Consider the following 13,987-nt stretch of genomic DNA (forward strand, 5'->3'; position numbering starts at 1 on the left):
GGGGTGGTGGTACAAAAGGTAATAGATGCAGAGAATTATTTGATGGGGGGTGGGGAGGGGGGGCTCGGGGACAGTTAGGTGGGGGTGGGATTGGCTTCCCTGAATAAATGAGTTTTCAGGGAACTCCTAAAGGTGGACAGGGTAGGGGCTGAGCGGACAGACTGGGGCAGGGAGTTCCAGAGGATGGGAGAGGCTATGGAGAAGTCTTGAAAGCGAGCATGAGAGGAGGTAACAAGGGAGCTAGAAAGATTTTAAAGCGGTTCTTCACCCTAAAGGGGAAGTTCCGCTAATCTGATCCCTCCCCCCCTCCGGTGCCACAATCGGCACCTTTCAGGGGGGAGGGGGGTGCAGTTACCTGGATAATCCAGGTAACTGCACCCACTTCCGGCCAGACCGCCGCAGACGCCCCGCCCCCCCCCCCCCCCCCCCCCCCGTTGTGTTCTGGGAAACACACAGTTCCCAGAGACACAGCGGGGGACCATAAGAGACGCGCAGCGCGACTCGCACATGCGCAATAGGGAACCGGGCAGTGAAGCTGTAATGCTTCACTTCCCGATTCCCTGACAGAGGATGGCGGCGGGGGCAGCAGCGAGACGAGCGATCGCTCGTCATCTGCCGTCGACATCGCTGGACCCTGAGACAGGTAAGTGTCAATTTATTAAAAGTCAGCAGCTGCAATATTAGTAGCTGCTGGCTTTTAATATTTTTATTTTAGGTGCAGAACTGCTTTAAGCCTGAAGATTACGTAAAAAAACCCTCAAAAACACAATATATTTTACAAAAGCAGACACCTAGCGGTAGTTCCATTTTTTTTTTATGTTACACAATATTAGGGCAGCAATTTATGAAACACAACATTTCTATTTGGAAAATATACTAACATTGATTTTAGGACAAAAACGCGAGCTAGTACCCAATTATTTTGGGGTAAAATATAATAGATGAGGTTGCGTTGAGTATATACGCTGGAGATCAAAATTAGAGAACAAACTCCAATTTCCTAAAATTTCAAGTTCACTGCTCAGTCCTATGCGAAATTATGTAAACAGGAGTAAAAGAGCAGTTTTGTGAAGCGCATTTCATGAGGTGCATATATTTTGAAGCACAGAATAAAAAAAATAAAAATAAATAAAATTTCAATGAGATTTGAAAAAGAACAGTTGTTAGTGGTAATCTGGCGCCTTGTTCTATTTTCTTTAATTATCTGATAAACCTGATGGTACTGGCAGCCTAATGCCGCGTACACACGACCGGACTTTTCGAGGGACTAGGTCCGTCAGACTTTCGACGGAGTTCTGACAGAGTTCTGACAGAGTTCTGACGGACTTTCCGAATGAACGGAGTTGGCCACACACAGTCACACCAAAGTCCGACGGATTCGAACGTGATGACGCACGACCCGACTAGAATAAGGAAGTTCATAGCCAGTAGACAATAGCTGCCCTAGCGTCGCTGTTTGTCCGTCGGACCAGCACACACACGAGCGGATTTCCCCGTAGGAACTGGGTCCGGCGGAAAAAATTGAAACATGTTCCATTTCTAAAGTTTGTCGGATTTTTGCAAGTCCGCTGCAGCCCACACACGATTGAATAGTCCGCTGGAATCGTTCCTTTGATGTCAAAAAGTCCGCTCGTGTGTACGCGGCATAACTTCCCAGTTTTCACTGACTTTGCAAGACGATGAGCTGTTCTAAAGTTAATGAAACCCTCTAGCAGCAGGTTGTCCAGAGGAAGGCCAACAGGGATGACCCTTTCAGCCATAGCAAGAGAAGGTTGTCGTTTCAAATCTGCGATTTCTAGAATATTGCAGCTTTACAATTTCGCAAACTTATTCAAGCCCCCCCCCCCCCCCCCCCAAGAAAGCTGGCCAACCAGGAAAGACAAATGAAAGTGAGGACAGGATAATGCGGAGAATCTCACTGGGCAATCGGTAACACTTCAGCTGCGATTGTTCGCCCGTTCAAAGCTGAACAGAGTAAAGATTTATCTCGTCATACAAGGTCTAACCGTGCAAGAGAATCTGGATGGAAAGCTTGCTCTGCAGTGACCAAACCTCTCATTATCAGATAGAATCAAAAGACCAAGACTGACCTTTTGTTCACTTTAATGATGAAAGCAAGTTTCATTTATTTGGGTCCGATGGGAAACATTATGTTCGTCGTGAAACAGGGGAAAGACTGAACCCAAAGTATGTAAAGAAGTCAGTGAAAGTTGGACGGGACTACAGGACTTACCTGGCGGGCCAACTAAAACGTTTAAGAACATGGATAATGCCGGAACAGGAAACATCTATTAAATATTTTACAGGTAGATGATTTGATGGTAGGACTGGAAGTACATCCATCAAAACCATTTAGGTGTCTGTTTATGAAGCAGTGAAGAATTTTCACTGCTCCATTCTCCGGCATTCAGGAGAACAATCTCCTCTGGATGTCTGTTTATGAAGCGGTGTAGATCGCTTCTCCTTTAGCCCTTATACACACGATCGGAGATTCCCGACGGAATGTGTCCGATCGGACCGTGTTTTCGGATATTCCGACTGTGTGTGGTCTCCATTGGACTGTTTCCGTCGGAGTATCCGACGGACCAAGTCTTCCAACTTGTTGGTAAAATTTTCAGACAAAATGCTCCGATCGGACATACTCCGATCATGTGTAGAGAATTCCGATCGGACAAAGTGCCACACATGCTCAGATCAAATTTCTTACATCAAAGCTATTGGCTACTAGCCTGAACGTAGTCCCGTCGTAACGAAATAACGTCATCACGTTCTGAACGATCGGATTTTCCGACAACTTTGTCCGACTGTGTGTATGCAACAGTTTCGGACAAAATCCGTCGGACAAAATCCGACGGATTTGGTTGTCGGAATCTCCGACCTGTGTGTACAAAGGCTAAGAGGAATGAAGCCATCTACAAACGCTTTGAACAGTGGAGAGCGGACCATGAGACAGAATGAGATGACAGTACCAAAAATTCACTGAAACACAGAGATGTCCGTTTATTAAGCAGTGATAAATTATCACTGCTCAGTACACCAACATTCTCAGAGGAGATTGGCCACCTAGTTAACAAAATATCTGTCCACCTTGTAGGGGATTAGACTCACTGCAGGGACAAACTCACAGATTCTTTAGGAAAACACCAGGTTTAATCCACAGGATATTCCCAAACAGAAGGAAAAAAAAAAAAGGCATCTTGCCATCAACCTAAAATAAACTTCTGCTCTACCGAGCCTTATGCCCCGTACACACGATCGGACTCTCCAGCGGAGGTCCGCCGGACTTTCTGAACAAGCGGACTTGCACACACACGCCCACACAATGTACCCCATACCCATTCACATAGGGGTGGCTGGGATCTGGGGACCCCCCTTGTCGTTTCCAGATTCGAATAAGCCCACCGCCTGCAGACCCCCACAACCACTGCAAGGGTTGTGGGGACATGGCCCTTGTCCCCACTAAAGGGACCCCAAAGCACCCTCCCCATGTTGAGGGCAAGCGGCCTGGTATGGTTCAGGGGGGAAAGGGTGCTCCCTCCCCCTGTTTTCCTGGCAGGCTGCTTGCTTGGATAACATTGGCTAACCGTAAAAAATCGGATCACGTTCAAGACCCTTTGCCTCACCCACAAATGCGTGCATAGAGAAGCTCCGCAATACCTAATGGAGAAAATAAATCATTACACACCAAACCGCAGTCTTCCATCAGCCAACAAAAACCTCCTCCTCGTGCCCAAAGCCCAGTATAAATCCAAGGGTGATCGGAGATTCGCTGTCCAAGGGCCTCGGCTATGGAATGCTCTACCAATCAACATCCGCCTGGAAGAAAATCACCTGGCTTTTAGGAAAAAACTCAAGACCTTCCTCTTTTAGCAGATGATCAAAGCTCGCCACAGCGCCTAGAGGTGATTCAGTTCGCATTGTGCGCTATATAAGTATTTCATTCATTCATTCATTCATTCATTCAAGGGTCTGGTATGGATTTTGGGGGGTCCCATGCCAATTTTTTTTAAATCTTGTCGTGGAGTTCTTCTTAATATCCTGAACGTAACCATGTAGGACTTTCCAAACAAACATTTTACATATTAACTAATTTAACCACTAGCCGACCAGCCACCTTCGTTATACAGCGGCAGGTTGGTTCTCCTGGGAAAATCACCGTAACTGTTTTATAAATAGCCTTAGCAGGCCCACGCCCCCCCGCACCACATGACATAGAAGCTGATACGCGTTCTGTGTCTGCCGGGCCCCCCCGGATCGCTCCTGAGAGAGACTGAATGGGGGATTTGTCAATGTAAACAGACAGATCCCCATTCTGTCAGGGAGAGGAGAGAGATCGTCTGTTCCTACTGATCTGGAACAGCGATCTCTCCCCTACTCCAGTCGGTCCCCTCCCCCCCCACAGTTAGAAACACCTCCCTAGGACACACTTAACCCCTTTGATCGCCCCCCTAGTGTTAACCTTTTTCCCTGCCAGTGACATTTATACAGTAATCAGTGGTTATTTTTAGCTCTGATTGCTGTATAAATGTGAATGGTCCCAAAAAAAAGTGTCCGATCTGTCAATGTCGCAGTCCTGCTAAAAATCGCAGATCGCCGCTAATAGTAGTAAAAAATAAATAAATAATAATGCCATAAATCTATTCTCTGTTTTGTAGACGCTAAAACTTTTGTGCAAACCAATCAATAAACATTTATTGCGATATTTTTATTTTTTTTTACCAAAAATATGTAGAAGAATACATATTGGCCTAAACTGCTGAATTTTTTTTTTTTTTTTGGGAGGGGGGGGGGGTAATTTATTATAGCAAAAAGTAAAAAATATTGTTTTTTTTTTTTTTTCAAAATTTGTCGGACCTTTTTTGTTTATAGCGCAAACAATAAAAACTGCAGAAGTGATCAAATACCACCAAAAGAAAGCTCTATTTGTGGGAAAAAAGGACATCAATTTTATTTGAGTACAGCATTACATGGCCGCCGCGCAATTGTTAGTTAAAGCAACGTAGTGCCGTATTGCAAAAAATGACATGGTCATTAAGGAGGCAAATCCTTCCAAGGCTGAAATGGTTAATTAAGAATTTACGTAGACATTAATTTCTGTTCTTCTGGAACACCTTATCAGCTTGGCCTGTACTGTGAAATGCCTCACTGTAGAGAATATGGAGACTGATTGTCTCTCTATGCTGCACAACAACACTTTCCAAGGATGTGGGGGACAATAATTAGTTCCAATAACTTACATAGTTACATAGTTAGTCAGGTTGAAAAAAGACACAAGCCCATCCAGTTCAACCAAAAAAAAAAAAAATATATATATATATATATATATATATATATATATATATATATATAAAATAAATATACCAGCCCATATACCCAATTCTTTACCCACAGGTGATCCAGAGGAAGGCAAAAAACCCCAGCAGAGCCATGATCCAATTTGCTAAAGCAGGGGAAAAAATTCCTTCCTGATCCCCCGAGAGGCAATCGGATTTTCCCCGGATCAACTTTACCTATAAATTTTAGTACCCAGTTATATTCTGTACACTTAGGAAATAATCCCGACCTTTCTTATAGCAATCCACTGAGCTGGCCAGATCCACCTCTGCAGAGAGTCTATTCCACATTTTCACAGCTCTTACTGTGAAGAAACCTTTCCGTATTTGGAGATGAAATCTCTTCTCCTCTAGACGTAAAGAGTCCCCCTTGTCCTCTTTGTTGACTGTAAAGTGAATAACTCGACACCAAGTTCCCTATACGGACCCCTTATATATTTGTACATGTTGATCATATTCCCCCTTATTCTCCTCTTATCAAGAGCGAATAAATTCAGTTCCTCTAATCTTTCCTCATAGCTGAATTGCTCCATGCCTCTTATCAGTTTGGTTGCCCTTCTCTGCACTTTCTCCAGTTCCCCCGATATCCTTTTTGAGAACTGGAGCCCAAAACTGAACAGCATATTCCAGATGAGGTCTTACTAATGATTTGTACAGGGGGGCAAAATGATATCTCTCTCTGGAGTCCATACCTCTCTTAATACAGGAAAGGACTTTTCTCGCTTTGGAAACCGCAGCTTGGCATTGCATGTTATTATTGAGATTATGATCTACCAAAAACCCCCAGATCCTTCTCCACTATGGATTCCCCCAGATCCTTCTCCACCATGGATCCCCCCAGATCCTTCTCCACTATGGATCCCCCCAGATCCTTCTCCACTACAGATCCCCCCAGATCCTTCTCCACTATGGATCCCCCCAGATCCTTCTCCACTATGGATCCCCCCAGATCCTTCTCCACTATGGATCCCCCCAGATCCTTCTCCACTATGGATCCCCCCAGATCCTTCTCCACCATGGATCCCCCCAGATCCTTCTCCACCATGGATCCCCCCAGATCCTTCTCCACTACAGATCCCCCCAGATCCTTCTCCACTATGGATCCCCCCAGATCCTTCTCCACTATGGAGTCCCCCCAGATCCTTCTCCACTATGGATTCCCCCAGTTGTACTCCCCTTAGCATGTATGATGAATATTCTTAGCCCCCAAGTGCAGAACTTTACATTTCTCAACATTAATCCTCATCTGCTACATAGTCTCCCAATCAGACAGAGCATTGAGGTCAGCTTGTAAATTGGAGACATCCTGTAAGGACGTTATTCTCCTGCATAGCTTGGTGTCATCTGCAAAGACAGAAATGTTACTTTTGATCCCAGACCCAATATCATTTATAAAGATATTAAAAAGCAAGGGTCCCAGCACTGAACCTTGGGGTACACCACTGATAACCTTAGACCATTCAGAGTAAGAATCATTAACCACGACTCTCTGAATTCTGTCTTTTAGCCAATTTTCTATCCATTTACAAACTGATATTTCCAAACCTGTAGACTTTACCTTACACATGAGCCGTGTGTGCGGAACTGTATCCAACGCTTTTGCAAAATCCAAATATATCACGTCCACCGCCACCCCTCTGTCCAAGTATACCACGTCCACCGCCACCCCTCTGTCCAAGTATACCACGTCCACCGCCACCCCTCTGTCCAAGTATACCACTTCCACCGCCACCCCTCTGTCCAAGTATACCACTTCCACCGCCACCCCTCTGTCCAAGTATACCACGTCCACCGCCACCCCTCTGTCCAAGTATACTACTTCCACCGCCACCCCTCTGTCCAAGTATACCACTTCCACCGCCACCCCTCTGTCCAAGTATACTGCGTCCACAGGGACCCCTCTGTCCAAGTATACCACGTCCACCGCCACCCCTCTGTCCAAGTATACTGCGTCCACAGGGACCCCTCTGTCCAAGTATATCACGTCCACCGCCACCCCTCTGTCCAAGGTTTTACTTACCACCTCATAAAAAGAAATCAGGTTTGTCTGACAACTTCTGTCTTTCATGAATCCATGCTGCCTGTTGCTCAAAATATTTTTTTCCTGCAAGAACTCATCTATGTGGTCTTTTATTAAACGCTCCAGTATCTTCCCAGCTATAGAAGTTAAACTAACGGGTCTATAATTACTTGGTAAAGACTTTGTTCCCTTTTTAAATATAGGCACCACATTGGCCCTGCGCCAATCCAGTGGTACTATTCCTGTCATTAATGAGTCCCTAAAAATTTGATACAATGGCTTTGAAAATTACAGAGCTCAATTCTTTTAGGATCCGTGGGTGGATGCCATCAGGTCCAGGTGCTTTATCCACCTTTATTCTGTCCAAATATTTCTGGACCATATCACTTATGAGCCATTGTGGATCATTTGGGGCTGCATCAGTACCACCCCCATTGTGGACATGAGCTCCCCCATGCTCCTTTGTATACACAGAGCTGAAGAAAGTATTTAATAAGTTTGCCTTCTCTTTGTCCCCAGTCACCCACTCCAGATTTGCAAAGGGCCTACATGCTCAGACTTGACCTTTTTACTATTAATATATTAATAATATAACTTCTTTCTGCAAAGTCATTCTAGCAAGTGAATCGTTTATTAAAGAGCCTAACATTAGCATATAAGCACTCACTATTGTCCTTTAATCATCAGTAAAACATACAATTATTTTTCTATATCAGTTGGATTCTCCTAATCATGTTGCTGTTTCCCTCCTAGGTGTGTCTAAAGCCATCCTGGACGCCGCAGGACAGAGCGTGATAGACGAGTGCACCCAGCTGGGTAAGAAGCCTCAGATTGTCACTGTAATACCCGGCAGCCATATTGGCAGAGGGATAAATACCCTGTTCTGGGGATGTTACCATCTCCTACAGAGCATGAAACTCAATGATTGTAGATCACTGCAGTCGCCATTATCTTCCAATATTCTGAGGATAAAATCTGCCTCTAATTCCCCATATGTTGGTGTCAAAGATTTGACATCATTGTAATGCTTTATTAGTGGCAATGTGATGGCAGCTGGCAGAACTTGGTCCCAAATTCAGAGAAATCAGGTCCCTGTAATAAAGTCAAACAGTTTCAGAGGGGCACACAGAGATGTGTTTTGGCTAGTAAAGGTGATAGTGGTCATCTTATGGTGTCTGTTCCAGTGCCACCCCCTCGGTCGTTCGGGTCGCCCATGGCCCCTGACGCCTCCCTCCCACCCCATCGGTCGGTCGGCCCCGCACTTACCCCGTCTAGGTCATGGGCAGCGCTCCTCTGGATGGCAGCTACCCCGTGTCTCCTCCTCCTCGGTGGCCATTTGGATTGCCTCTCCATTCAGCTAATTGGGTGACGGGTCCCAGGACCCGCTTCCTGATTGTCCGGGAGGAGAATCAGGAAGACAATAGTGAATATTCACTCGCTATTGTCACACAAGTGGGTGGGCTCGGGGGGGGTACAGTTTTCTGTGCCCTAAGCCCACCCTTGTTTGAAGCCTATTAGAGCCTCTGGTTGTAATCCTTTTTTTTTAAAAAAAACAAAAAACATTGGAATCCATGTGTCTGGCGCCCTGCATATAGACTACGGGGCCAGATGCATGGATGGGGGAGGGGGGGTGCCCCTGCGCCCTGCTTCAGGGGTCACCACTGGTCTGTCCTTAGACAGAACAGTTATATTTCCTATTATCCCATTATAATTCCTCAATTTTTTTGTGTTTCAGATCTCTTTTTAAAACCTTAACCTTAAAATAGTTTGAGTTGTCACCAGAACAGGAAGTGAGGTGACACCTGTTCTGCTGACAATGGTCTAAGCCCCTGTACACACGGTCGGACATTTCAACAACCAAATCCGTCGGACAAATTTTGTCCGACGGATTTTGTCTGACGGATTGTGTCCGAAACTGTTGCATACACACGGTCGGACAAAGTTGTCGGAAAATCCGATCTTTCAGAACGTGATGACATAATTTTGTTACGACGGGACTACGTTCAGGCTAGTAGCCAATAGCTTTGATGTAGGAATTTGATCTGAGCATGCGTGGCACTTTGTCCGATCGGAATTCTCTACACATGATCGGAGTATATCCGATTGGACCAGTTGGTCGGAAAATATTTCCAGCAAGTTGGAAAATTTGGTCCGACGGATATTCTGAGGGAAACAGTCCGATGGAGACCACACACAGTCGGAATATCCGACAAAAGGGTCCGATAGGACGCACTCCAACGGATTCTCTGACCGTGTGTACAAGGGCTTAGAGGATATCCCTCTCACTTAGGAAAGATCACCTCTTACTTCCTGCTGTGTATCTGGGACAGGAAGTGAAGGGAGATCTACTATTGCCTGGACACGAACAGCAGATCAAACCTGATGGGGCCATAGAAATTCCCAACTCTATAAGAAGAAGAAAAAAAAGCTTTGGCTTTGCGTACACTATTTAGAGATTTTTATTTATTCTTTTGAGGATTAACTTTATTTTTTTTTATATTTCTGATCCTCTTTTTGCAACTCTTGTAATCTTTATAACTCTTATAACCTTTTGTAACGCATATTTTTTCATTATTTTGTGTTATTTGCCATTAGAAGTTACATAGTTAATCTGGTTGAAAAAAGAAACAAGCCCATCCAGTTCAACCAACAGAAGGGGAAAAAATGTATTTACAATCCTATACTCACAGTTGATCCGGCTACATTGTTTTTCATTTGTAGCCTTTTATATTCACCAGCCCTAAGAATGAATAATGTATCTATTCGCATCAGTCCCTGCCCCCACATATCAGTCCCTGCCCCCACATATCAGTCCCTGCCCCCACATATCAGTCCCTGCCCCCACATATCAGTCCCTGACCCCAGATATCAGTCCCTGCCCCCACATATCAGTCCCTGCCCCCACATATCAGTCCCTGCCCCACATATCAGTCCCTGCCCCCACATATCAGTCCCTGACCCCCAGATACCAGTCCCTGCCCCCACATATCAGTCCCTGCCCCCACATATCAGTACCTGACCCCACATATCAGTCCCTGCCCCCGCATATCAGTCCCTGCCCCCGCATATCAGTACCTGACCCCACATATCAGTCCCTGCCCTCACATATCAATCCCTGCCATATCAGTCCCTGCCCCCACATATCAGTCCCTGCCCCCACATATCAGTCCCTGCCTTCACATATCAGTCCCTGCCCCCACATATCAGTCCCTGCCCTCCCATATCAGTCCCTGCCCTCACATATCAATCCCTGCCCTCACATATCAGTCTCTGCCCCCACATATCAGTCCCTGCCCTCACATATCAATCCCTGCCCCCACATATCAGTCCCTGCCCCCACATATCAGTCCCTGCCCTCACATATCAGTCCCTGCCCCCACATATCAGTCCCTGCCCTCCCATATCAGTCCCTGCCCCCACATATCAGTCCCTGCCCCCACATATCAGTCCCTGCCCTCACATATCAATCCCTGCCCTCACATATCAATCCCTGCCCTCACATATCAGTCCCTGCCCTCACATATCAGTCCCTGCCCCCACATATCAGTCCCTGCCCCCACATATCAGTCCCTGCCTTCACATATCAGTCCCTGCCCTCCCATATCAGTCCCTGCCCCCACATATCAGTCCCTGCCCTCACATATCAATCCCTGCCCTCACATATCAGTCCCTGCCCCCACATATCAGTCCCTGCCCTCACATATCAATCCCTGCCCTCACATATCAATCCCTGCCCCTGCATATCAGTCCCTGCCCCCGCATATCTGTCCCTGCCCCCGCATATCAGTACCTGACCCCACATATCAGTCCCTGCCCCCACATATCAGTCCATGCCCTCACATATCAGTCCCTGCCCCCACATATCAATCCCTGCCCTCACATATCAATCCCTGCCCTCACATATCAATCCCTGCCCTCACATATCAGTCCCTGCCCCCACATATCAGTCCCTGCCCTCACATATCAATCCCTGCCCTCACATATCAATCCCTGCCCTCACATATCAGTCCCTGCCCCCACATATCAGTCCCTGCCCTCACATATCAATCCCTGCCCTCACATATCAGTCCCTGCCCCCGCATATCAGTCCCTGCCCCCGCATATCTGTCCCTGCCCCCGCATATCAGTACCTGACCCCACATATCAGTCCCTGCCCCCACATATCAGTCCATGCCCCCACATATCAGTCCATGCCCCCACATATCAGTCCCTGCCCCCACATATCAGTACCTGACCCCACATATCAGTCCCTGCCCTCACATATCAGTCCCTGCCCCCGTATATCAGTCCCTGCCCCCACATATCAGTCCCTGCCCTCCCATATCAGTCCCTGCCCTCCCATATCAGTCCCTGCCCTCCCATATCAGTCCCTGCCCCCACATATCAGTCCTTGCCCTGCCATATCAGTCCCTGCCCCCACATATCAGTCCCTGCCCCACATATTAGTCCCTGCCCTGCCATATCAGTCCCTGCCCCCACATATCAGTCCCTGCCTCCACATATCAGTCCCTGCCCTCACATATCAATCCCTGCCCTCACATATCAGTCTCTGCCCCCACATATCAGTCCCTGCCCTCACATATCAATCCCTGCCCCCACATATCAGTCCCTGCCCCCACATATCAGTCCCTGCCCTCACATATCAGTCCCTGCCCCCACATATCAGTCCCTGCCCTCCCATATCAGTCCCTGCCCCCACATATCAGTCCCTGCCCCCACATATCAGTCCCTGCCCTCACATATCAATCCCTGCCCTCACATATCAATCCCTGCCCTCACATATCAGTCCCTGCCCTCACATATCAGTCCCTGCCCCCGCATAGCTGTCCCTGCCCCCACATATCAGTACCTGACCCCACATATCAGTCCCTGCCCCCACATATCAGTCCATGCCCTCACATATCAGTCCCTGCCCCCGTATATCAGTCCCTGCCCCCACATATCAGTACCTGACCCCACATATCAGTCCCTGCCCCCACATATCAGTCCCTGCCCTCACATATCAGTCCCTGCCCTCCCATATCAGTCCCTGCCCCCACATATCAATCCCTGCCCCCACATATCAGTCCTTGCCCTGCCATATCAGTCCCTGCCCCCACATATCAGTCTCTGCCCCACATATTAGTCCCTGCCCCCACATATCAGTCCTTGCCCTGCCATATCAGTCCCTGCCCCCACATATCAGTCCCTGCCCCCACATATCAGTCCCTGCCCTCACATATCAATCCCTGCCCTCACATATCAGTCCCTGCCCCCACATATCAGTCCCTGCCCTCACATATCAATCCCTGCCCCCACATATCAGTCCCTGCCCCCACATATCAGTCCCTGCCCTCACATATCAATCCCTGCCCCCACATATCATTCCCTGCCCTCCCATATCAGTCCCTGCCCTCCCATATCAGTCCCTGCCCCCCCATATCAGTCCCTGCCCTCCCATATCAGTCCCTGCCCTCCCATATCAGTCCCTGCCCTCCCATATCAGTACCTACCCTCACATACCAGTCCATTCCCCCACATATCAGTCCCTGCCCTCCCATATCAGTCCCTGCCCCCACATATCAATCCCTGTCCTCACATATCCGTCCCTGCTCTCACATAGGTCACTATCTCACATAATAGGGCCAGAGAACATACAAACTCCATGCAGACAGTTCTGGTTGGGACTTGAATCAGGGACCCCAGTGCTGAAAGGCAGAAGTGCTAACCACTAAGCCACTGTCCTGCCCTGTCATATCTGCCTAAAACTGTTATTCCTGATTCTGTTTGGTTGACAATATTGTGAAATGAGTCCTTCGGTGTTTAGAGATCGCTCGGTAACTGTAGAATGTTCTGTGATTGGTGATTGGGAGTCATTACTCACATTCGCAGTATAACATCTCACTGGGACAATATGATTGGATAGTATAGACTTACATTGTATAGGTTATTGATAATTGGATTCCCCCCTCCCCCATCTACAGGATCTCGGGGTAATAAAGATCATATTGTGACACAGAATGGAAAACTTCGCTGCAAGAAAATCCTCCATAAGGTCGGCACCAATTCAGCCAACGGAATAAAAGCTTTCATCACCACGGCGCTGGCCGAGTGCGCCCGACTCCAGGCGACATCCGTGGCCTTCCCCGCCATAGGGACAGGTATGAGAAATACTCCAGAGCTATCATATCCATCTCACGTAGCATGTTTGCAGCATAGGCGTGAGCAGCCTATTGCATTAGGGTGTGCACCACAAACCAAAGTTCAAACACATGTGCGTATATATATATATATATATACACACACACACACACACACACACACACATATACACACATACAGTGAGACCTTGGATTGTGACTAACGCGGTTTATGAGCGTTTCGCAGCACGAGCCTCTGGGGTGTGCAGTACCTCATTTGGCCAGAGGTGTGGGGGCGCCGGTGACATTCGGAGAGGCGCAGGGATGCTCCGTTCCCGACTGTCTGCGGGGCCCCCCCCACCTCTGGCCACATACAGTACTGCCTACACCAGCAATATGGAACGGATTATCTGAGCATCCATTGATTCCTATGGGAAAACTTGCTTTGATATACGAGTGCTTTGGATTACAAGCATGCTTCTTGAATGGATTATGCTCATAATCACAGGTACTAC

General features: G+C 47.5%; 1 protein-coding gene across 2 annotated transcripts in view; it reads left to right on the top strand.

The window, feature by feature from the left end:
* LOC143925127 (protein mono-ADP-ribosyltransferase PARP14-like) overlaps positions 1-13,987 on the top strand; it is an 87,324-nt gene that overhangs the window by 58,219 nt on the left and 15,118 nt on the right. For both annotated transcript variants that reach the window (XM_077449744.1, XM_077449745.1), the window contains exons 11-12: positions 8,107-8,169; positions 13,317-13,493. In XM_077449744.1, the coding sequence (XP_077305870.1) occupies positions 8,107-8,169; positions 13,317-13,493 (240 nt within the window). The remainder of the gene's footprint in view (positions 1-8,106; positions 8,170-13,316; positions 13,494-13,987) is intronic.

The sequence above is a fragment of the Lithobates pipiens genome, unplaced genomic scaffold (assembly GCF_037356315.1).
Source record: "Lithobates pipiens isolate NorthernLeopardFrog02 unplaced genomic scaffold, aLitPip1_a1.2 Scaffold_22, whole genome shotgun sequence".
NCBI lineage: Eukaryota > Metazoa > Chordata > Amphibia > Anura > Ranidae > Lithobates > Lithobates pipiens.